The following is a 26,454-nucleotide window of genomic DNA, read 5'->3' as shown; positions in this document are numbered from 1 at the left end:
TCAAACAAGAATATACCTTAAAATGTACTTCTATACATATACAATATTGGATAGGATAGTGTGAAACAAAAACGTAGATTTTGACACAGACATACGTTTTCAAATGAAAAGTATTATCGGCTCGCTTACCATAAAGACAAATTTTGTTCGTATGCTTAAGCGACAGCACCTTTTGAGAACGGTAGATATTCTATGTCGTATCTGTATCTAATTTGTTATGTGTTATAATTCGAATCGCACCGTGAGAATTGGAAATTAATACTTTCGTGAAATCGGGAATATTTATTACCCTAATGTATTTCAGGCTGATACGGGAACGGGCAATAAAAAACTGAATAAGTAATGAGTAAATATAAGATATTATGGGAATTTTCCTGTCAACGTTGTGTTGGAAATGGGTGCTTTTTATTATATGATTGATGATTTTATTACCATCGTTAGTAAAAGTATATGGCAACGATATATAGTTTAGTGAGTACGTACGGTGATACGGTCAACCAATTGAAAGCCTAGGCCACTCTAGAACCCTGTTTTATTTCCATCTTGCTTTATTTGTCATAGAATTTCACTTTAACTTTTACTGTGAAAAGGTTCTGCAGTGCCGTTGGAATTATTAGATCAACATTCTACCCGTGATAAGTAGCCTATGCACAGATTATTATTAGAGATATCGTCACTACTTTAAAAAAAACTTGTATCTTCGTCTGTCAATGAAAAGAAAATTGTAGTAAGTATGTATGGACTGCATATAGACTTACTGCGTTTTAACTTGGAGGAGCAGCGTGAGATACGAGATTTTTTCAAAGTACCTAGTGACGATATGTTCTCAAATACGCCTTGTCTCATAGTATAATTATAGCTCACTACCTAAACTAAGGAAAACAAACTAAAAACCGGCCAAGAGCGTGTCGGGCCACGCTCAGTGTAGGGTTCCGTAGTTTTCCGTATTTTTCTCAAAAACCACTAAACCTATCAAGTTCAAAACAATTTTCCTAGAAAGTCTTTATAAAGTTCTACTTTTGTGATTTTTTTCATATTTTTTAAACATATGGTTCAAAAGTTAGAGGGGGGGGGGGGGGGGACGCACTTTTTTTCCTTTAGGAGCGATTATTTCCGAAAATTCTTAGTAAACCCTTATTCATTTTTAAATACCTATCCAACAATATATCACACGTTGGGGTTGGAATGAAAAAAAAAATCCGCCCCCACTTTACATGTAGGGGGTACCCTGATTTTTTATTTTTGCACTTTGATTGATATACATATTCCAAATCAAATGCGCGGTTACTGTTATCTCGGACGGACGGACGGACGGACGGATAATTATAGACTCACTACCTAAAGGGTTCTAAGACTACGGAACCCTAAAAAAGGAAAACTTCTGTAGGTACACAAACAATAATTTGTAATCAATAATAATGTACCAAAATGGTTTCCATTCAGGTGACACGTCAAATTATTAGCCCAGGTCACTGACCTTCCCTCGAAATACACATAAGGGCTAAATATACCGCTCTGTTAAATATCGTCAAATTGTCACTTGAAAATTACAATTGTTAAGTTACTACATTATACCCCTCGCACGCGATGTTGTACGTCATACATGAATTACGTGAGAAGTGATTTGCTTATTATTTTATTTGTATGTATGTCTATAGTATGAGTTCAGACTTTGGCCAATTAATTTTCTCTTTGTGTTTCTCAGCGTCAAACATTATGGGCAAAATTCTCGGGCACCAATTCTGATTATTCTACGCCTCCGTTTAGGGTGTTATTTTGCGCCGCACAATCGTCTGATAAACGTGAAATAAGCTTAAAGCGTGAGGGAAAAGTAGACGAATTTTCCCCGTCGTTTTAATGCCTAATGAATGCGATCCACTTAAAGCTTTTCACGGGAAAAGCGACAAAATATAAGCGCTAAAAATTTAACACAATAATTTTGTACCTACATCAGCAATTCCCGTCAACTTTGTACAAAAATTAAGGGAAAAGTTAAATTTGTTTTTATTAATTCCTATTTTGTTACCAAGATTTTGTTGATGAATTGAGATTTTATTAAGTTTTATTTCGTCATTAAGGTTCTCTAGTATCTATATTTTCTTAATTATAACAATTATCCTGTATATATCTTACGAAAGTCGAATTATATTACTAAATGTTGGTAACAAAATAGGATCAATTAAAATTTGCTGACGTGGCATTGTACAAAGTTGACGGGAATTACTGACATATAACTTTTATTTCTAGAATATGGTATAATGGTATAAAACTTTTATTTCTAGAATATATATAAGGTCGAATCGGATAAGATGTCACTATAATATATCCTATTTAAGGTACAGCGGGACAAATCTCGACTGGGGAACAATTGTAACTAACTAATCAATTTTTTCCATTATTACGCTATGAAGTTGAGTTCTACATGTATCGACTGAACACGCCTGCCATACATAACCGGTGGACACTGGACACTCTATTTAATAATGCAAACATTGTAAAACATGAAAAAAAATTGATCACTTACATTTGCCCCCCCCCCCCCCCCCCAGTCGGGATTTGCCCCGCTGTACCTTATATCTACAGAAAATTTTCAATTACCGAGCTGCTATTCGAAAATTATTGGACACTTTTTAATATTTATTTTTACCTCCAGTCTCTAAACGTATTGTTATGAGATACTTTCATTATCCCTAGCACGCAATATCAGTCTAATATGAATTACACGAGACTTGGAAATAGGGAAAATGGCTGGAAAAGTAAGCGAACGTTCTTCGACCGAGAAATGCTAGAAAAAGGTCAGGTCAAGAGTCCTCTTAGCTAACGATTATGTCTGAAGAATGAAAGCATCGTTGTAATATGAAAATGATGAAAGAATAACGCTCAATGCGTGCATTCTTCGTTCAGCTAAGCTTGGATAGCTTCGTAGCTAGCTTTCTTAGAAGAAAATTGTCTGTAATTTTCAAGTTAAGTGTGTAATAGGAACACATAGCTGAGGAGTGTCTTTTCAAAGGGACTAATTTTTATAAGTCAACAGAGGTAATTTTTATCTGTCTTCCTAGAGAAATAAACCTTGTTGATAGAAATAAGTCCTGTTGAAAAGACACTCCTCAACTTTAAGCCTTATTTGGACAACTTAAAAACTACCATGCAGTATTTAATATATTTTTCATTTTATCCACTAGTGGGTAAAGTAATTTGACCTTGAATAAAGTCAAATTAACTGCTTTAAAATTGATAAAAGTAGGTGAATCTAGTAATAAAGATGATTTACCACCTGTGGAACTACTGAAAGCAGTGATAAACGCATTTTTTGCGTTATAGTTTCCTCCTGTAGTAAGGGGAAAAGTTTTGTGTTACACTCGGGTGCAAATGTATTTTACTTCATTGTGAATCGGTTCAGGATTCTATTTCGAATCACTCGCTTCGCTCGTGGTTCAACTATAGAATCCTTTCACATATTCGTTTTAAATTCATGCTCGGCGTTAAAATACAACTTTGCCCCTTGTAACAAACAAATAACTATTTCACCACACCAACTGATAAAGACTTACTTTGCTATTCGAAAACAGATAGCAAAATTGCATTTTATCCACAAGAGTGCAAAGTAATTTCATACAAATTTTAACTTGATATCTTGAGCTGGCTGGTAGAATTTACGTATAAATGATGATTTTGAATCAAAAATATTGAATAAATTGATTTGATTTAGTCTGATGTTTTATAGTCAGTATTTTGTGCGTGTTGGTGTGGTGAAAAAACAATCACTTTGAACCCTTGTAAAACAAATAACTATAACTACATTACTACACGTTACATTAATGTCGATCGAATATCTAACGTATAATCAATAATCGAGTACGAAGTAGCAAAAAATTAATGACTTGTTGAACCGTCTAAATGGAGCTTTGACTTGAAATAAATACAAATCTATGTGTTTAGTCGTAAATCTTCATTGAAGTAATGCCAGACTTATCAAATTAGAAATCTCATCCAAATAATTCCAACTTAATTCCAAACCAATCACATCGCTAAAAGTTTTCTCAATCCACTTTAGATAATAAAACGAAAGATCGGAATTGAGATTCCGTTATCTCTAAGGGACAAGCATCACGATTGTGATATGAATTTTAATATTTGCTAATTATTTTACAACGTCTGCTAAATCATTAAGTGAAATGTGTGACGTTTTCAATCAAAAGTGTACTTATTGTATATCGGTCGTAAATAAGCCGCTATTTCCTTAACAGCTTCAATGCGAAATCAATCATCAACAACCGACAATTTGGTACCTTTTGATTGAAAATATCCTATATTCATTCATATTATATCATACACTAACTAATGGGAAAGTGACCAAGTACACAGGGTAGCCGAGAAGGGAATCTAACCTGCGTCTTCAGTTACCATTTTCAAAATGCGGCTTTATAAAATGTAATGAAACGAAAATACATAATTTAAAAAAGTTGGTTGTCTATAAAGTCGGTTTACGGATGGTAGTTTGACGTGACAACGTCAATCATGACAGTTGCGCTCTCGCTTGCGGAACGGTACCATGACGTCAACTTTTTCGTGCATGCACCCGTAGTAACGAGTTATTAGACGTTGTCACGTCAAAAATCTTCAAAAGAATATTTAGTAGGTAGCTAACTTAGATTCACAGACGTTTATAAGGTCTACCGGGGTAAAAGTGTCTGGTGGGCGGTTATCCCGTTAGTCCTTACACGTTTAAAACCACCGTATATGTGGTTCGCAATTGTGAACTAAAATTATCTTCCAGCAGCAAAAACATGACACGTGGAAATGAAAAGTCTCTGGAAAACTGTGACATTGTGCTGCATCGGTTTTCTTTTCTTTTATACTCGCTCGGAAACTGGGTTGCGAGGTGTCTCGGTTTTCTTTTTTTTTATTAGTGCTGGCTTGAGAGAATCTTTAGTAGTTTTATCGTGTGTAACATTTATGAAAGAATGAAAAATGTTGATAATTACGAATTGTGTGGCGCATTTTCGAGCCCTTGTACGTAATTGGTTACTTTACTTCTTGTGCTACATCTCTTTTGAGTCTTGGCTTCCTCCACAGTGTATTTGCCATTTTTCTCCAACTTGTGTATTTTCCCGTTCTTCGGTGTACCTACCTAAGGGAAAGAGTAATCTCTTTACCTTCTTCGTCTGTCTGGATAGTAGCAAGTAGGAGGCTGGTTTCAGTGTCACGCGGACCGAGCGCGCGGATGCGACCGAGTCCGCACTATGTATTAACTTCAGGGAGCGTTTTAGAGTAATGCCGTGTCTTGCGTGGGCGACCGTCGCGCGACCGTCGCCGTCGCGTCTCATGCTTCCATATCGATAAGGTTTGATTTCGTATGCGTCGCATCGCCGTCGCGCGACCATCGCGCGACCGTCGCCGACCGTCGCCCACGCAAGCCACGGCGTAAAGCGGACTGGTCCGCGCGGACGACAACATCAACTTCATATAAATTGGTTGCGTGGATCGCTCCGCGCGGTCGGTTCTCGTGACACTAAAGCCACCCTATATTATTCAGTTTATTGTTTATTTATTTATATAAATAAATAAGCTTTCATTTGTTTCATAGTGAGAACATTGTTGTTCTTTTGTTTCAGGATGCCTGCCGCCATGCCACCCGCCGAGCCAAATGGCGCGCCGCGAAGCGAGCTCGAGCAGCTCCAGATGCGCCAGGGACAGGTCACCGATGAGGTCAGTATCTTAGCTTCACTGCATACAGCACAGTATAATAAAGAGTCTATTGTACAGTATGGCCACTCCCGCTCCGCGCTGAAAGTGCCGCTCGCCCGCTCTCGATTACCTCACAGTTATCGCCTGTCAAAAACGCGAACAGTCAACCTGTCTTATCTGATCTTATTCATGCGCGTTCACCTACACGAGCTTAGACTGCGGGCGTAGGAACGCGCCTCTTTCATATATTTGTGTGGCATTAATGTAAGGCCTGAGTGCACGCTCATATTCTCAAACAATTGAAACTCATAGAAGTGCCCTAACGCCGTGGCTTGTGTGGGCGACGGTCGCGCGATGGTCGCGCGACGGCGATGCGACGCATACGAAATCAAACCTTATCGATATGGAAGTATGAGACGCGACGGAGACGGTCGCGCGACCGTCGCCCACGCAAGACACGGCGTAAGTCGACGCTGCATAGGGTTTCCCCGCTGCACGGCCCGCCGAACGCTCCTCACCGAGCGTCCACTCAGGCCTTTCCCATATACCTCTGGCACACGACGAGCGGCGTGGGAAGTAGCGAGGGAAGTAGGCAGAGGCATAGTGTGGCCGCGCTAGTCGTCATGCCGTTCGTCATGCTCCTCGTCATGCCCACCGCTCCCTATTTTGTCGATTTTTTGGCGCGAGTCAAAGGGCCGGCAACAACCTAGTGCGATTATCGCGCGAGTAGGGCAGTGTGTGACCGGAGAGGGCAACATCGCGGCAGCGCGAGGACCAGCGAGAGGGGCAGCGCGAGGAGCATAGTGTAGCAGAGGTATTATGGAGGATATATATTAGGATTATAGAAGGATAAGAAGGGAAACCTGTCAAAGTAGATCAGCCACAAAATTATACGAATAAACTTCAAAATCTGCCCAGCTTAAATCAATTGGCCGATGATTGGATTTTATACTTATAATATTTTATCAAATATCTTGCCGCAAAAACCCCGCAGAATTATCACACGCTGACTAATATTTTCCATTAAAAAATCCATTTAGAATTCAATTTTAAAAGCAGATGTTCGTTATTCGTCTCCGATCTGCCATCGACAAAGTTCAGAACGTGCCCGGCTTTAAATGGCTTAAATCGATCGACCACAAACTGGGGTATTATCAAACAAATTCCAGAACCATCATGCAGGCTTATCACGGTTATTCACGGTGCTCGTGCCGTGAGCATTGCGAGAGATTTTAACAGCATATGAGCATATTCCTGATCCCATTTTGAGACTAAAATGTCATAACTAGAGGTATATATTTTTCTGGATTTCGCGTATAGTTGAAAAAAAAAATTTTCTTGTATTTATTAATTTCAAGAAGGACCGGTAGTATACCTCGCGGCAATGATGTGCTATCCTTGGTTTTTAAATTTAGAATTCAATTTAAAACTCAGTTATTCGTGATTCCTCTCAAACCTGCCATCGACAAAGTTCAAAACGTGCTTGAGTTAAACCGATCAGCCATTAACTGGGGCATTATCAAACACTTACCACGATCCCGCAGATCTATCACGGTTATACAACCTTTATATGTTCGCCTCTGATTTGTACTGAACTAGCTTTTGTCCGCGGCTACGCCTGCGTCAAATTCAAAAATTGCGGAGTGCTCCATCATACTCCCCCCCCCCATTTTAGAGAAGTAGTAAGAGATTACTATAGTAGTAGTACCTGTATAATAACTAAGTTTATAAACTTCTTATATTATTTTTGTATTATCGAGGCAAGGGTATTATTACCTTGTAACGAATTATTATGTAGCCATAAAACCAAAGATTTGCTCAATTAAAAAAAAACCTTTAATTGGGTATTAGTAGATTTGGTAGTAACTTTGAATATTAACTGGTATCCCTATATTATGACAGTGATGACGTCATTCAAATGATTTTGACAGTGGCAATAAGTGCGAGAGGGACACCAGCCCCAACTTTACCCTCTGATGTGGACACACTTTTTGGCCTAACTACTCAATCTAGCTTAATATATCTAAATCTATGAAAAAAACACTTTGTCGCTCCGTTTTACCGTGAAACAGGGACCTACAAGCAGACACAGACACCTTCGCATTTATAATATTAGTATGGATTGCTAATTCTACCATGTTTTCAGGTTTAAATACAAAACCGTAGATGTTCGTTATATTTATCCGATATCTGCACCGCAGTAAACTCTATTATCCATACAAGCGTAGACTCTCATATGCTCTCATTTTAAAACAGCATAGATCCATACTTAATATTATAAATGGGAAAGTGTGTGTGTCTGTTTGTTTGTCCGTCTTTCACGGCAAAACGCGAGCGAAGCCGCGGGAAAAAGCTAGTTAGTTTATATATGGCAGCTTCAAATGCCATAGTTACAATATTCAGCGAAATCAAGATTTTTATACAAAAAATGTTTTGTTCTATTTCTTTACAATGAAACCTATTACAGGACTAGATATATCTTGTTGCTTTTGTATTTGCAAAATGTGCTACGATCTCTTAAATCGATGAGATTCTAACGGTGATATTATTCTTATCAAATACATTGCCACCACGTTCCCGCAGATTTGTCACGTTTATACAACCTTTTTATCTTTCCCTTTGATTTCAATCGGCCGGAAAAGTTCGGTCGACCTCTATCGGAGGTGTTGAACTTTGCGACCTACCGGTCTCTACGGGGCTATTTGACGATATGTGACGTTATCTGGGTAAAGGTACCTTATTGTCGATGGCGCTTACGTCCTGCGGCGTCGTATTTGTACACGAACATCGCTCATAACGCCGTAAGCGCCATCGACAATAAGTCCCTTTACCCAGATTATCCATACTAATATCATAAATGGGAAAGTGTGTGTCTGCTTGTTGGTCCCTGTTTCACGGCAAAACGGAGCGACGAATTGACGTGATTTTTAAGTGGAGATAGTTGAAGGGATGGAGAGTGACATAGGCTACTTTTTGTCTCTCTCTAACCCCCCACTTCCCTTAAAGGAGTGGAGGAATTTTGTATGGAGCTTTCCACAATTTTCGAATTTAACTCGAGCGAAGCCGCGGGAAAAAGCTAGTGTCACATATTTTAATGTGCAGTAGGTTCAGATATGAGTGGTTTAGAAAAACTAAACACTGAATAGACTTTTGAAACTTTATTATAAGTACCAATAATACGTGTCATGCTATTTCAGTCAGTCTCAGTATAAGAAGTACTAACGTTGACGTTACGAACTAGCACGACAAATTACGAGCGTTTCCGACATGATGGAAAACTATGCACTACATCTGTACTATAGGTACCTAAGATAAAACATAACGTAGGTACAGTCACTGGCAAAAATAAGTGATGATTTCTGTACCTTGTCGCTTTTAATCATTTGACAACTTCGTATGACATTTCAAACAAGATTTTAATGGGACAAGGTACATATCATCACTAATTTATGCCGGTGACTGTACATACCTACAAACAAATACATAAGCACATACATAAGTAATGAATAGTCTAAACCTATCTATGAAGCCGGTGGCCCTGGGCTCGAATCCCGATAAAACCATTTACTTGTGCTATATGCTTGAGCTAGATCAATCTGCGTAAGAGGTTTTTCTTAATACTTTTTTTTTTTTTATAAAAGTATTTAATAAATGCTTGATTGATTTCAGTCATTGGACTCCACCAGGCGTATGATGCAACTATGCGAGGAGGTAAGATGTCGCTAAAATACTTCACTTAATTAAATGTACCTAATATTACTGAAATGTGTCGTTTCCAAGTAAAATGTCCCATTACCGCTTGGCACAAAGACGCTATGATAGGTTTCACCGTTAAACGTAGGTTCGCCGTTAAACGTAGGTTTGGCGAAAAAACTAAAAAAAAAAAAAAAAAAAGTTATTCGTACAAGAATACAAGCATTGGTAAGCGACAAAGTGGGACCTTTCACTAGACTTCGACATAATTTAAAACTGCCATAAATTGCCAAAATAAAGTCCCAAAACTTTCATGCAATTTTTGTTACAAACTGCAATCAAATCAATCGATCAACAAATAGTTATTTGTTATACAAAGGGGCAAAGTTGTATTTTAACGCCGAGTGTGGAATTGAAAAACGAGCAAGAGAAAGGATTCTATAGTTGAACCACGAGCGAAGCGAGTGTTCGAAATAGAATCCTGAACTTGCGAGTTTTTTAACACACGAGTAGTAAAATACATTTTTTTGCACCCGAGTGTAACACAAAACTTTTCCCCTCACTATAGCGAGGAAACTACAATGCAAAAAAATGCGTTTATCACTGCTTCCAGTAGTTCCACAGGTGGTAAATCATCTTAATTACTAGATTCACCTACTTTTATCAATTTTAAAGCAGTTAATTTGACTTTATTCAAGATCAAATTACTTTACCCACTAGTGGATAAAATGCGTTTTTACGCGCTGGTATTAAAGGACAAAACACTTGTTTCCGAGCTAGTGAGGGAAAAATATACTTATTTCTCCTCCTCCAAAATATACTTATTTCTCCTCTCCGCAAACTAAAATTACATGCAAGTTCTTGGACCGTCTACAATAGGGCTTAAATCTGTAACTCATGGAAATGTCAGATAAATTTTTGATACCCCTTGATATTGATCTGGGCTATAAATATCCCGATCTGTATAGGTTACTGCATTTGTCGTCGCATATAACTGACGTTTGACCTTTCACCCGTATCCATTCTTGTTATTTTACAATTGATGGACCATTTTTATACCGCGCGTTCTAAATATCTGTACTATCTATAGTCACTCACATGTCAAGTCAATTTATAGACGCACACACGCAGAAAAAACAACGAAAAATTATACAGATTTTTCGGTGTATCCTGTGTTGCGTCCATAACTAAAAGGTTATTGTAACTGAGCTTTCTGCTAAAGGTTGCACAATTTAAAATATATCCCTATTTATGGCAGTTTTAAACATATAAAATAATATTTTGAAGTTTAATTAAAATTTGGACAAAGAAAGGGAGAGACATGATTGAAAATGTCGAGAATACCTCCCAATATCACTTCATCTTAACGTTTGAGTTCTAACGATGCTCTCTTTCTGTTCCCGTTGATGTATCTTCACTTGTCAAGAATTTGATATCAAAAGCGGACTTTGATATTGAATATTAAGTTTTCCATCGACGAAGACAGATGAAAAATTACGACCGCTAATGGCGGAAAATTTATTTTCGCACCGACGATGGAAATCACGAAGGTTTTAATAAAATATTCGATATCCCGTCCTTTTTATATCAATTTCAAACCAACTAATCTGTGTATCCTATTGACCAATGTGTATTAATACTTTCTAAATTGCAAGCGAGCGTGAACTCGTCCAGAGTTCCCATAGTGTAGCCATTGAGACAACGAACTGTGCGGATTTGTATTCTTAGACGCGTTCTTTTTGTTTCCCCTCATCCCATAGTTTTAAGTGTTTATTGAGTTGTTGAGTTCGTTATGTGATTATTTGTGATCATCTGTGAGAGAGGTGTTCTCGATGCGAGGGAGTGAGGGGTATAGCGGATGTCCTGGTCGGCCCCAAGCTCGGTTGGTCTCCGACGCCCGACCCACCCGTAGGGCGCAGCCTCTGCTAACCCTGGCTGTTGTGTATCGATGTCGCTACATTATCTTATATATTTAATCTATGTGTATATATTTATTGTAGACCAGTTATATATCTTATATTTTTTGTTTATACCTCTGTCCAGCGGAATATATTATGTATATTTATATTGGACAAATTACCATGCATAAATTATTGGGTGTTGCATGTTCCGTGCCTTGATGTGTCCAAAAATGTTAGATACCTCTATAGTCCTTTGTGTTGTTAGTAGTATATGTATATTTTATGTCAAGTTTAACCCTACGGGCCCACCGCCCCGGTGCTGATAGTTAATTAACGAAGATAATCTCGCAAAGTTACGCTTTGTTATTTTAATAAAATACAAAAAACAAGATAACACAGGACAAGGCATAACCGTCAGCTCCTAACTGTTTGAAGCTCGTAACTGCGATGTTTTTCCAAAGCATGAAGTTCACACCCCTTTAATGTCTGAAGCATATTACCCCGACTAGAACAAGATACTTCTCAGATGTTAGATCCCCTTTAGTGTCACCCCATTATGTGCGCTTCCCCATCCAAGAGTACCTTAACTTTGTGCTTGGGCTTGCTTCGACCCCTTGCAAACTTGGACTGTACCCTCTACCATTTCTCTGAACCTATCTCTAGCGACCTCTATCTTCACGACTGTTTCCACCGACGCGACGCGAACACGAGAACACGTTCGCGCTCGCTCCGACTGTAACCTACTTCCCAGCACTCACTGCTCCGATCAGGAGGGATCTTGCTCAGTGTCTATGTTCGTTCTATCCTGTTTTAGTTGAATTTGTATTGTAGGTCTCTGTGTAGTGGCTGCTCTCTGTTGTTGACTGTTAATCTATTATGTTGTTTTCATGCCTTCTCGAACATTCACAATACTACCAATGTGGGCGTGAGCACACCCCCATACCTGCCACTGGACTCCAACAATTATATATCGAGCTACACCTATCCGACTCTCACACCAAATACAGACCAGATTGATATCCGTATTTACATTCTTCAGTTTTGTATTTGTTTATTTTTTATGTATCGATTAGGAAAATTACCTCAGTTCAATAATTTTCAAATACTAACCTATTTTTAAGTAAGTTTTCAGTACGTTATTTGACATTACTTTTATACGAACAAATTGGTTACGCCATGATATTGTCTGTGCAGTTAAATATGTATGTTCACGCAATACAGCATTGAAGACACCGTACAGACTCTTCATGACTCTAAACAACACAGTTCAAGACGCCAAGGAGGATCTTCACTCCCCACGCTGCCGCCACCTTGGGCTCTGTTAGACACGTGTACATATTGAAGCATAGGAGCTGGAAGTCCTCCTTGAGCGGCACTATGTATATACGCATCCGATACGCTCATGGACTCAGCACACGAACTCACGCGGCGCCGAGCGGCCGGCGCGGCGCGCACACTCCACCGTACCCCTCACAACTAACAATGCTCTGTGACTTTTTGTTTCTGCGGCTGGTGTAGAGCAAGGAGGCCGGCATTCGAACTCTGGTCGCTCTAGACGACCAGGGAGGTGAGTGATCTGCAACATTTGCAACACTACTTTACAATTATCTATTTTGCCTTTTTCGCTAACCTTGTTCAAGCGTCGTAGGGCTTTCAGCTGACCCGATGGGCTCGTCGTAGAAGACTCCAAGGGGGTATCTCAATAAGTATTTAAAATTTCGTCACTACTAAATACAAAGGTGCGGGCCTTCTCGATCCCAATTAACATGTATTGATACTTCATACTCAGACTAACCATGGAATACCCACATCTTTGTATACTTTATTGGTTCCGTAGTTATTTTACACCACTTGCACAACTCGACATCGAGTGCTATCTAACTTCCACGGCTAGCAGATCGAGCGAATTGACATACAAACTATAATCTGATGTTACATCCTGCATTTCAGATGTTCGTACTTGACTCTAAAATTTACAACTGTACCTAAATCACATGCAACGATCGTAATAAACGAGCGAAGTAAATTCGAAACGCTTCTCCTCAACGCACGACTCTTAACATCACACAAAATAATCATGATTCATATGAAACTGAGCACAAATGAAACTTTATCTGGTTTTACTTGCAAGCTTCACTGCATGCATGTCGTTGTTGATCGAGTAGTGTGTGTTAGGTCGCGGCGACGGCGGCGCGCGGCGCCCTGCGTGTGAGCCGCGGCCGCGCGCCGCCCTCGGCGCTCGCGCACGGCCACGCTCGCTGCCTCGCCACGCTCGCAGCGCACACGCTGCCGCCACGCACGGCCCCCGCGCGGGCCACCCCTTACGGCGCACCGCACCCCGCCACCCACACACCCGATACTCTCTCTCCTACGATATATTATTTTGATTTGTATTTTATGTATAGAGCGAGGACGCCGGGGGGCAAGCGCTTCATATGTTGAGTCACCAGGGCGGTAAGAGTTAAACTGACACGTGGGTAGTCGAACCGTGAGAACGTCTGTGTTGAATGTGCAGTTAAAACAGTAATCTCTTTGTTTTTCTTTGACGTTTCTCTTGACTAACGACTTATCTGAGATCGATGTTGCGTGTGTTTCTTTGTTTCGATGGGGATGATTTTGAAAACATAGTGTAAATAGATAAGCCCGATGGCCGTTCGTTGCTAATTGTCGCCAAAAACTGTAACTCTATTTGCTGAAGATTTAATTTGAATGAGCTGCGCAATCTGTTTAGTTCTTCCGTTGATATGTATCTATCGGAACGCTTTTTATAGGTATATTTATTTCTCTTTCCGAATCTACTGTTCTCTTCTCTGATACTGCGGTAACTGAAATGAATGCGCGTTTACCGAGTGTGTCTGTTCCGTATAGATTAAATGGTATACGCCTCACATCCATGGCTAGCAGCGTACTGTTAATGTTAGCGTGTACTGTAGGTAACTGTTAGCTGGCGACAGGCGGGACCGCAGGCGCCGGTCTCGCCGCTCGCTCCTCGCCACACTACATATTAGATTGTTCATTTCTCTTCTTCAACTAAGTCAACTGTTTTGCTAAAATCACTTATCATTTAGGAATGGCTTTATGGACGCTCATTTGCTAAATTGATTTATGTTACCATCATCGCCGAAGGAGCGGCCGCCCTCGCCGAGCGCGCCATGTTGGTTCATGTCATGTATTTTCTGTTTTGTTTTTAGTTATGTTTGATTGTGTTGAGTTGAGTTGTCCCGCCGCGTTGCGCCCTCGCACGCGATGCCGCGCCCGCGGCGCGCGCGCACGGCGCCGGCGCGGCGCTGGTCGCTCGGGCGCGCGGCGCTAGCGCTACAGCTAGCGCGCCCGCCCGACTAGCGCGCGCGAGCGCTACCCCGTGCGCGCGCGCCGCTCACTGCATTCGTTTGGCGAGCTATAGTGACATCATTATTGTGTTGTAGAGTCACGAGGTGGGCATGAAAACCCTGGTCATGCTGGATGAACAGGGCGGTAAGCATCCAGTAGTACTATTTTACATCACACTTTAGTCGAGCTTTTGTCTGACATGCCAGTTCAGATTTTGAAAATTTTATTGAATGGCGATGAATTTTTGACTTTAAATAACGATTCGAAATGCTAACAAGTAATTTTCTAAAGGATAAAAATGAAGGTAAATTTATCATGACCATAAGTAGATTAAATTTGAAGTCTCCGCTCTCACATTTTCCTCGTGAACGGGACGCGGAGTTTAAATAGAAAAACAGTATGTTAAAAGTGCCGTTTGTTTTCTTTAGTTTTTTCTCACGCATCTAGCTATGCACGTTCTTCAATCTTGCTGTTAATTGCATGAGTTTTAGTATTATAAGAATCTAAATGTTAGACACTACGAGTATGGTAATTAAATGTTATCACTTAGTCTCAGCACATACATCATGATACTAAAGGTAATGTTCAATTTAGTTATTTCCAGATCAAGTGTAAGACATAAAAGAGACTCTCAAATAGTAAAAAGAAATAGCTGCTTAGGCGTCATCCATATATTACGTCACAGTGTAAGGGGGGGGGTCATACTAAATGTGACAATCCCTGTTAAAGGGATACAAAAAAGCGTTATGTCACGCGGAGGGGGGAGGGGTCCAAAAACCTGAAATTTGGTGTGACGTAATATGTGGATGATCCCTTACACTTAGAGCAAAATTAAAAAAAAACGCTGCATGATAAGTAACTAGTTAATAATTAAATTTCAAGCAACTGTCTTACACTTAGTTCGGGATTGTCGAGAGCGTTGAGAATTTACAAGAGAATCAGAATAAAGATCGCGTTAGTCTGGTTAGGCGCTTGACACACTGGCGGGTGGTCTGGCAGGGCGGTTCTAAAGCGTTTGTGTGTGTGTGGGCAGAACAATTGGACAGGATCGAGGAGGGCATGGACCAGATCAACGCGGACATGCGGGAGGCTGAGAAAAATCTTTCCGGCATGGAGAAGTGCTGCGGGATTTGCGTGCTGCCGTGCAACAAGTAAGTACACACACACTTTTTTTTTTCAATTTATTAAATGAACAATCAGGGGGCCGATCATTGAGTCTCACTGTCACTAAAATACCGGTTAAAAAACGGTGACTTGCCTATTATTTTCAGTGACAATTTTCTGAATTCGAACGCGTGTGACTCAAAAATCGGCCCGCAGCAGCCTGAAAAAGTTTGTACAAAAATTAAGGAAAAAGTTAAATTTGTTTTTATTATTCCTATTTTGTTACCAAGATTTTTTTGACGAATTGAAATTTTAGTAAGTTTTATTTCGTCATTAAGGTTCTCTAGTATCTATATTTTCTTAATTATAACAATTATCCTGTATATATCTGCTTTTTTGCTGACGTGGCTATGTACAAACTTTTTGAGAACTGCTCGAATACAGTGTGTATTTTTCTCTTTAACCAGACCAAGGTTTTAGTGCTCAGAACCCATACAACAAGTAATTATAAGTTTGGTCCTAACTATACTAGAGCGTAATTAATTTTTGAAAAATAAGTAGCAATACATTGCGTGCTGAATTCTTTTTTTATGACAAAATAAAAGAACTTAGTATTTTTTAACTACTTAAATCATATGAAAATATGTTCCGTAGGGCTTTTACTAATGATCCATTAAGTAAGTACAAGTATGCGTTAATATCAAAAATACACACAAAATATGAGATAAATTACCGTTGATAGGCAAAATTTAAAAAACTGAATCTTTATAGTTTCATATGTCAAGATTTAAGTCACAGGCATTTTTGCATTACCAAGAGGCCTTAGACATGTTAGGCGATCCATTGACGTGCCATGCCGAAAGTGCCTTAGGGTCTCCCCAAATCTATCGACGCCGAATCGGCTTTCGCTTTTTGGTCGCTATTTGACGAATGAGCGATTTTTGGGCGACTAGCACCGATTCCACGCCAAGAGATTTGGGAAAACCCTAAGTTAGTTATCTTGTTTCAAAGTTAGAAATCTTGCGAAGTATGTACCTAAACAATTTGAAAATGTTATTACAATCTAGGGAATTCATTTAGGTTGTCCCCTTATTTGACTGAAATCACAGCTTTCCAAGTAAAACTGCCTTTAATATGATAATTTCTTTTTCAACAATTTTGCGATGCGACTTAAATGTTTGGAAGGTTTCAATCTGTTGACAAATAATATTCATTGGTTAAAAGTTCAAATCTGAAAGCGATTACATTGTTTGCTGTTACATTGACTTACAAATGTACGGATGAGGTTACAAACAAAAACTCACACTTAAAAACAACTTTTTCATTTTTAGTATCAGTGTCTTGGATACGTGTATCTACTTAATTACCTATAACAGATGATAGGATATATTTACTTAATGGCACATTCGATATTTTGTTCTACTAGAGACTAAAAAAAATAGTAGAAAAAAAAACTGTTGACGCAAATAAATATTCATGCTTGTGGGTTGTGGGTAAGCGATGAATAAATGGATATCCACTGAACATCAGTCTTGAACTTGTATTTGATTGTCACTCCCCGAGTACTTTAACATGGCGCACTTGGCGCAGTCAGTAGGATTGGCTGGAAAATTTGCGACTAAGAAACAATACCCAATATGGCCGAGCTTACCATGCTGAATAAAACATAACCTAAAAATTCAAGCGTTCAGATTTTCCCAGTTATGAATGGCTACCAAATCATGAATGAAGTCAAGGGGCGCTTGGCAGCGTGCCCACATTCCGTGCCGTTGACTCTCGTTTTCCAAAGGTCAGCCATGGTGGCGTGCGTAACCTGTTGGTTGTAAAACTTGTAAACACTAAACTGACACTAGTAGGCTTAAGCTGTTAAGAGGGGGTCGTACGAAATCCTCGAAAAGTGCATTCGGCGTTTAACAAATGCTGCTCACATTTCTAAATTAAATGAAATAAAATAAATGTAGTTATTATCTTAAAGAGTGTGTCTACAACTTTTGACTATTCAGAATCTCTAATTATTAAAGGTATAATAAATAAACCCACGCAAAGTTGACCTAAAATGAGAAAAACGTATGTTGCCGTTTAGTAAACTTTGTTAAAAAAATTCAATACTTTAGTTATAACATTAAGTGATTCTAAAAGCCAGATAAATGGACTAGAAGTTTTGACGTTTTTTATATTTTTCCTCTCAAAGGCAACAAAGAAATTTTACCTTAAATTTAAACTATCGTAAAATTTCCATACATTCGCCATTGCTGTCAGAATTCTCCTTTCGATTAGATGCCGTGAGCGGCTCATCGGAGGCAGACGTGTCGCCGGTCGCTCCGCGTTGACAATTAAATTTGACAAATATTTTGACAGAAAATAGTGTACGTACACGAAAAACCATACCAGTGTAAAACTGTGCTCAAAATAAATAGGGTAAATCAAATATGTCAGGTGGAGATCCAATCTCATTTAAAGTTTAAAGGTGCATGACTTGTGCATAAAAAATAAATAAAAATATATCACATTATTAAAGAAAATAATGAACACAACCGAATGAGTATAAATGATTTCATTCTAGTTCGGTTAAATTGAAAAAAGTTTCATGTTTTCTTTTACTCATTGGAATACATTTTCATTACGCTGGTATTAACAGTACGTCATTTTAAAAATATATATGACAGCACCTACGTCAAATGTTGTCAACCAAACTTCACAGGTTGTATGTAAACAATTACAATTTAATTTATCCATACATATTCAGATACTTATTAATCGATTCTTACTTAGAATAGAAAAAAGGGGAATGCGAACGGGTATAGGTATAGTGCTTCTGGTTCAAATTTAATTATATATAAAAAAATGTCTCAATTTCATTAAAGATTTACTCTGTGCATACCGCGAACACGTAATCGTAAGTTGAAAACAATAATAATTATAAAGTACGAAAATACATCGTTGTTTAGAAAGCGCTTGTTTTGAATGGTACTTCTCCACTCAACTAGACCAAATATTCATGGAATACCAGCTGGTGACCAGCATAAATGTCTATGAACGGCCGTGCAAAAATATCTGATTTTCTATAGGGGGCCATAAGTAGGTATATGACGACATGTTCCCGGCAAAAATTTGTGATGCTCCGTGATCGGCAAAAACATCGTCTCTCTTTCTAGCGTCTCGCGAGCGTAGTTTCGGGCCAACTGTATGGAAAAAGACGCCGCGTCAGCGCGGCTTAGCCATACAGTTGGCCCGACACTACGATCGCAAGACGGTAGATGTGGGAGAGTCCTTATCCGCATAAATATCTTATCGGGTCGCTTAAAAATATTTGATTCCTTATAAAAACCTAAATTACACTCTCACCCGCATAAATATCTATCCATTGTTAAAGCAAATATATATCTTACGGGCTAGAAATCATTAATATGTAATTAAAGTGCAATAACAAACCTTACCTGGTTGCCTTACAGCCGTAAATTGTATGAGGTGATTTGACAGTTCACGAAAACGGTGTAGACTTTTCATTGGATATGTCTGTCTCATTTATTCTTAAATTATGACAAGTAAACTTATTGCAAATCTAGTATCAGAAGCCTTTATACAAGCTTTTATTCAACTTGCCTTGTTACTAGGTATGTTAGTTTGAGTCAAAACGTAGAAGCTAAATTTGACCCACTTTCTGGTTTCCGATTGAGCTGAAATTTTGCACACATATGTAAATCAAGTGACAATGTAATATTATGGTATCATGGAGCTAATCTGATGATGAAGCAGAAAGGTGATCATAGGAACTCTGTTATGAAACGTCGTATCCCCATTGAGTCAGGGGATTTTAGAAATGTCTCGGAGAGCAATAGATGATTGTTGAAAGAAAGGTACAGTCGGCGATAATAGCTTGTGCCAAAAATTAAATTCTTGCATAAAAAACTTATTAAGTATAAATTGAGAGGTGTAATTTTTTATTATCTCTTTAGCATTAAGAAGAAAAACCGACCAAGAGCGCGTCAGTGTAGGGTTCCGTATTTCCCGACATTATACATAATGACAATTTAATAAATACCGTCATTTGGGGTGAAAACGGTTCCGGGGGTATATAATGTTATTATATTTCTTGACATATTCCTTCTATTTTCCGCAATCACAGTAGGAAAATAATATATTTACAGTTTCATGTCTGTCAAAGTTGACGTTCAAATTTATTGGATTTTTACTCATTTTAATCGTTCATTATCCTTTTGAATGTGTATACACTTCTAAAGTTTATGTATAACAGAAAATCATAAGACATAATATTTTCATTTTTATAATGGTTTTCATGAAGAAAGCGATGCAACTGTGTTAGGGAATTTTTACGGGATGAATAAATATCCGCGGCCTGAGGGGTGAATGGGATCAGGAATGGGGGAAATTGGGTCGCAAAGGGGGTGAATAGGTTTACGAAGGGGGTGATTAGGGTCGGAAGAGGGGTGAATTGGGATGTGTGGTCAATGCTTGTCACATTGTATAAAAGATATATAACTTACCTAAAGTGATATTTTTATGATTGACCTCTCTGTATATGGACGCAATTTATACGTCAATGTATTGCTTCGTAGTTAGACTAGATACAAGAAATTAACACTTAGAAATATTAATCACACTTCTGTCAACCTCTACGTTTCTACTTGTCCGCAAAAATCATCCATGGTTGCTATAATATAAACGGATTACTTTAAAATAAAAATCATAAGTATGAAACTATACAACTAGGGAAGAAATAATTTTATTTTATTAAATAATTTTTGATTTGTTCCTTTTCAAGTTTATATGAATAATAAATTTTCAATTCGCTCAAAGGTTGGAAGAGATCCCTTATAGGGATAAGGTCGCCTTTGTACATTATAACTATACTGTATTTTTATGTCCTAACTTGTCTTATGTACAATAAAGTGTCCAACTGTCCACATACATTTATACATATATTGAAATAGATATCATACACGAAAGAAAAAACGACAAGGCCCACGGTGGCTGAGCCGGGAATCGAACCCGGGTCTTCAGCTTACGCAGCTAACGTTATTACCACTAGGCCACCAGACCAGGTAAAAAAACCGGCCAAATGAGAATCTATTTTCGCACAATTGTAAAACTAAATTATTTTTACTAGTTACCTCCAAAATACCAAATAAAATTGGGCTACATAGTACATCGTTTTCTAAAGATTTTGGGTTCATGGGGTCGGAACGGGTATAAACTAACGTAATTTATGGTGAATAGGGCCAAAACCGACTTTTGAACGTCGATAGCAGTTTTTTTATATATGCCATGCAAATTTTTTACACAAAAAATCTTCTGGCAGTGTGAACTTCGGTTTGTCTTTGAAAATATGTCGTTTCATTTAGTAATTTTTGCTCACTCTAACGTTGGGGTGAATAGGGTCGGGAAGGGGGTGAATAGGGAAAAGTGCTAGGGTTGACTCTTTCGGATTGCGAACAAAATATGACCTGTCACGAGCATATTATATTTATTTGACCAAAAAAATAAGGATTTAATATGTTATGTATGAGTAGTCGGTAATGAAATCTACACATATAATAACCCTTAACCAACCTTTATAGTTAGATGGTGCTCTGACACGGTGAATAAGTAAGTATGGTCTTGGGCAGTGCGGATAACGTGTCAAAATAAAAGCATAGTTTGTTGCTATTTTTCATGTTTAACTAAACTTCTAAACTAACGTAGTGGGTATTAAAGTAAAAGGTTCACAGTAAATATTAGCTCGCCAGAAATGTGTTTAGCTATACCATTGTATTGAATTTTGTATCATAAAGTCAAACTAGGTATTTACTACTAATGATTTACTCTTTGGGGTGTCTTTGATCACTGGCATGGGGTAACATTGGCCATAATGACACATAGTTGATTATGTCACGGTACTTGTTGAGGCTGATAATTTGATCTCTTCTTGTAATAAATATTGAAACAATTGCAAATAAAGTTGGTTTTTTGAAGATGTTAATTTTTATTCTTGATCAAAGTAACCCCAAAATAGCGTTAAAGAGTTGTAATATTTGACTCTGCGAACCATTTTTTTTTCTTGAGATAAAATACTTTTGTAAGGGATTACATTCGATTATCGTTACAAAAAAAATAGTGTATCAAAGTAACCCCAATGTCAGTTTAAGTTTGATTACATCGTTTTTTTTGCGTAAATTTTATTTATTTATTTATGCTTTATTACACATAAAAAATAAGTACAAACAGTGGACATAATGCCTTAAGGCATTCTCTACCAGTCAACCACTGGGTTAAAAAGAAACATTTGATACGTGCAGGCATCGTGACAGAAAACAATAATCCTGATATCACTTATTTGTTACCTTTTTAGATTTTTAGCAGGAAAAGACTTAAAAAGTTGATGGTCCCAATTTTTTTCTTTCTTACTTACGTTACGTTGACCAATTTTGGAATTTATACTTCTCTAACTCCTACATTTAATAGGTAAAAATACCCATTAAATGTAGAAGCTAGAGAAGTTTAAATTCCCAAATTGGTCAATGTAACCCCAGTTTACGGTAGACACCGTCAACCTATTCTAATAATTCTCTTTTTATTTGAAAGAAAATTCGTTACGATACTAAAATATGCAATCTAAGGTAAAAAATGCTTTTCATATAGTTACAAACTTAGTTCAGATTTTTTTTGTACAACTTTTAAAAATTGTTCTACCTATCAAGTTCAAAATAATTTTCCAAGAAAGTCTTTTTAAAGTTCTGCTTTTGAGATTTTTTCATATTTAAGAAAACAGCCCTTATGGCCTGAAATACGGCATACGGCAGGTGTACGGCAGTGATATTGACATTGACATAATATATGCTTTTTCGTATTTTGATGGTATTTTGACTGCACTGTATTTTTTGCCATGCTAATTTGAACCTTATCTTTGAGCGATGTTTTTTAATTTTCAGTTACATCACAGATGTTTATGACATGACATCTAGGGATTTAGCCATTTAAAAGAAACTACAAGGTGCTTTACAGACGTGGCGACTGCAACTGGTACAGGGCCTAAGCCATAATTTAAAATTATATTGTGATTTTTATATGTATTTGTGTTTTATTTAATACTAAGTATGAGTTTCAACATTTTCACCTCAAGGAACTGAAATTAAGAGAAGAGACTCGGAAATTGGGTAAGATCAAGAGTCTGATGCAGATGGCAATGGCGGTATTGGATAAGATATGCGTCGATATTCCCTGTCTATCTTTGTGTCTCTGACTTGACTGCTGCTAGCTCTGTACTCTATTCATTAGGTTTTTACTTTATACACATACTTTATTTTTGTATTTAAATAAATGATAAAAAAAACCTAACGACCAAAAAGAATAAAGAAAATATCTGATAGTCTTTAATACAACCCGTATATACGTAATGCGCAGCACAGGCCTCTGAAGACCTGCAGGGCAATCATGGTCGCGCGATAAATGATAAAACATCGGGCCGTCCCTATCGTACGTACAAATAGTGCGATAGGGACAGCCTGATGTTTTATCATTTATCACGCGACCATAATTGTCTGCCTGGAGGTATCGGCCTTCACAGACGACTTTGAATAATGTTTGCGAGGATAGGCAGGCTGATGATTTTTAATCTAAGTACTTATAGAAAAGTAACGCAGAATGAAGTGCAAAGTAATTTGAAATACACCTAGATAAACAATCAACTAAGTAAGGAACGTTATCTACATATTTAGGTAAATTTAAGTCACATGAGACATGAACAGAGAAGGAAAGCTAGATGACGTGTATTTTTTCTCTGTCTTCTTGTATGCTACCCTTTTTACAGTTTTAATTTCTCAAAGGAGGTCAGTAGTTGACTACAAACTCAAAATAACACTCTTGAAAAAAATTAAGGGTCACTGACCTTTCACAGTAAATTGAGGTAGTGTGAGTGAAGGGTGTTTGTGTGTGTAATGGGGTAATTTGACAGATTCTGAAAATTCTCCCTGCTCTACCCCCTCTTAATCGTTTTTCGAGCTGTTAATTCGAGTTTAAAGTGAAATTTACTTTGCTGTATTCAACAAGTTTACAAATGCAGTGGAACTAGCGTGTTAACTTATTTGCATAGTTATAAAGACTGGCACTGAATCTTAGTAGTTCATGTGCTCTGCCTACCCTTTTATGAGATACAGGCATGGACTTTCAATAGGGACTGAGCTCACACTTTTTTTAGAATAGAATAGAATAGAATAGAAATCGTTTATTCGTGGTAAATTACAATAGGTATTAAAAATACAAACATTTAATTATTAAAACATAATATAAAAATTATCGTTTACCACGAAATGGTCCCGCCTCAGCATAATGCTAACCATACAGTCAGCGCAGCGCTTTTTGACTTATCACTAGTGCAGAAAGGCGTTCTTGTCAGACTAGCAAAAGTGTGTCCACATGAGAGGGTCAAAGTTGGGGCTGGTGTCCCTCTCGCACGTGTGACCCGTGTTAAAGAGATTACTATAGTAGTAGTATTTTTACCTGTATGATAACTAAGTTTACAAACTTCTTAAATTATTTTTGTATTATATCGAGCCAAGGGTATTAATACCTTGTAACGAATTGGTATAAGCCATTATTATAAAGCCATAAAACCAAAGATTTGCGCAATTAAAAAAAACCTTTAACTGGTATTAGTAGATTTGGTAGTAACTTTGAATATTGACTGGTATCCCCAAATTATGACAGTGATGACGTCATCCAAATGATTTTGACAGTGGCAATAAGTGCGAGAGGGACACCAGCCCCAACTTTACCCTCTCATGTGGACACACTTTTTGGCCTAACAACTCAATCTAGCTTAATATATGTAAATCTATGGATACAGGCATTATTATATGTATGTATGTGTATGTATAAAGATTGTCACAACTTAAGGTTTGTTTTAACAGTCTAGTTCTAGTCTTTTTTTTAGGCATACCAACAGATAATACATTTACACATGCTCTTAAATCTTATTACTCTTTTATGGATATATGTAGTTTTACAAGCTATGATATGGTCATAATCATAATAAATCAGTAATGAAATCATGTAGCTACTAGGATTTTCCTAGATTTTGCAGTGCAGTCGACGTCAAAGAGATACTGATAGCTAAAATGCGGCAATATAATTTACTTGTAACGTAACAAAAGTTTACGATGTACTTGGTCACTTGTTTTTGATACTAATCCTACATTTTGTATATTAAAATAACGTTATAATTTAAAGGCACACATATTCGAATACGTGTTACAAACAAACCATATCGCGTGACTTGGAATGTTAATTTAATCCAACCTGACGGCTCACAATATTATTACAACCTATTATTATAATAGTAATAGCACACAAAGAAAGGCCGAGTGTACCTGTTAGAGTGACTTCGAACCTAAACCAACACTGAAATGTTTTTATCAACCTTGCAAAGGTTACTATTACTATTAAAATAGAAATGGTGGAGGTATTATTAGTAAGCATACAGAATTACACACACACACTAGCTTTACTAATACAAACAGACCTGGCAGACAAACACGCTCGCGTGATAAACGTCAGGTCGTCCTTTTCGCACTGTTTGTAAGTGCGATAGGGACGCACCGATGCGATAAAGTTTATCGAACTAGTGTGCTACGCCCGTACGTGGCGTCGTGTTGTCCATGACTGTCAATCCAAGCACGACAATGCCTGGTTTATGGTACCTCTTTGAAAGAGAAACGCATGAGGCGTCACGAGCCAACCCCCGCCCACCTGGGGGAGCATACACTTGCCGTGTGTAAGGACGCGGGAGCCTCTCTCGAATTGGGCTACACAGCTACGAACGCAAGTGCCGTTCGGGTGCTGCTTAAATCATCTCTCATATATGTAAAGGCCTATTGATTGAGAGATACCGTATAACCGTAGCAATGGGAAAGTTGTGACGTCAGTCTCAGTCTTTATGCTCTTATAATTTGTTTTAAGGAACAGAAAATTTACAACATAAAAAATTATATCAATTTATTCTTAAACTTTGCTAACTCCTGTAAGCTCCTTTCACTGCGGCGTATACTTAATGCGATTTACATGTAACAAAATGCTACGAAGATTTTTCGCTATAATACTATAGCTGTAGTGGTGGGGCAAAGTACGGCCCGCGGGCCAAGTCCGGCCCGCCAGCTGTCCTTGAGAATAATGTGTGATATTAATATAGCCAGCACTGTAGTAAAAATGTATTTTGGTGTAAATCTGGTCCGCCTCTGAAATTCCTTCAAATTTTAGCCCCTAATGATACATCTTTTGCCCACCACTACTATAGATTGTTTTGAGTAATGTGTAAAAACATTATAAGGTCCACCTGGATATTTGCGTATGATGGAGTAGTAATTGCGTCTTTTAAAGATATCTTCTACGGAACATTTTTAGAGTTATTGAGTTCGAAGTTTACTATAAATGTATAGGGCTATCACCTCAAAGTCAGAAATACAAATGTTCTGAGGCGCGCAAACGTCGGGGGCATTGAGGCTTATCTAATGAGGCGGCAGCTACGGTGGTGTGGGCACGTTTCTCGGATGTCAGAAAGCAGAGTGGCGAAGCGCATCTTCTTTTCAGAACTCCAGTGCGGTAAGCGTAAGAGCGGTGGCCAGTACTTAAGATATAAGGATGTTCTGAAAAGACACATGAAGAGGTGCAAACTTGAGCCCTCTGACTGGGAGCGGAAGGCAGCGCAGCGGCCCGAATGGCGACGTCTCGTTCATGATAGAGTAAA

The 26,454-nt window shown here is 38.1% G+C and overlaps 1 protein-coding gene across 7 annotated transcripts in view; it reads left to right on the top strand.

The window, feature by feature from the left end:
* Window positions 1-26,454, top strand: part of LOC125232811 (synaptosomal-associated protein 25-like) — an 84,469-nt gene that overhangs the window by 35,090 nt on the left and 22,925 nt on the right. For 4 of the 7 annotated variants that reach the window (XM_048138597.1, XM_048138596.1, XM_048138591.1 and 1 more), the window contains 4 exons: window positions 5,616-5,709; window positions 9,358-9,399; window positions 14,708-14,756; window positions 15,646-15,763. In XM_048138597.1, coding sequence (XP_047994554.1) covers window positions 5,616-5,709; window positions 9,358-9,399; window positions 14,708-14,756; window positions 15,646-15,763 — 303 coding nt within the window. Of the gene's footprint in view, window positions 1-5,615; window positions 5,710-9,357; window positions 9,400-12,800; window positions 12,850-13,687; window positions 13,737-14,707; window positions 14,757-15,645; window positions 15,764-26,454 lie in introns of all 7 variants that reach the window. The other 3 variants (XM_048138592.1, XM_048138595.1, XM_048138593.1) reach the window with 2 other exon arrangements.

Source organism: Leguminivora glycinivorella, chromosome 13, assembly GCF_023078275.1.
Source record: "Leguminivora glycinivorella isolate SPB_JAAS2020 chromosome 13, LegGlyc_1.1, whole genome shotgun sequence".
Lineage (NCBI taxonomy): Eukaryota > Metazoa > Arthropoda > Insecta > Lepidoptera > Tortricidae > Leguminivora > Leguminivora glycinivorella.
Note: the sequence above shows the minus strand (reverse complement) of the source record. Positions and strands in the feature narration are given on the sequence as shown.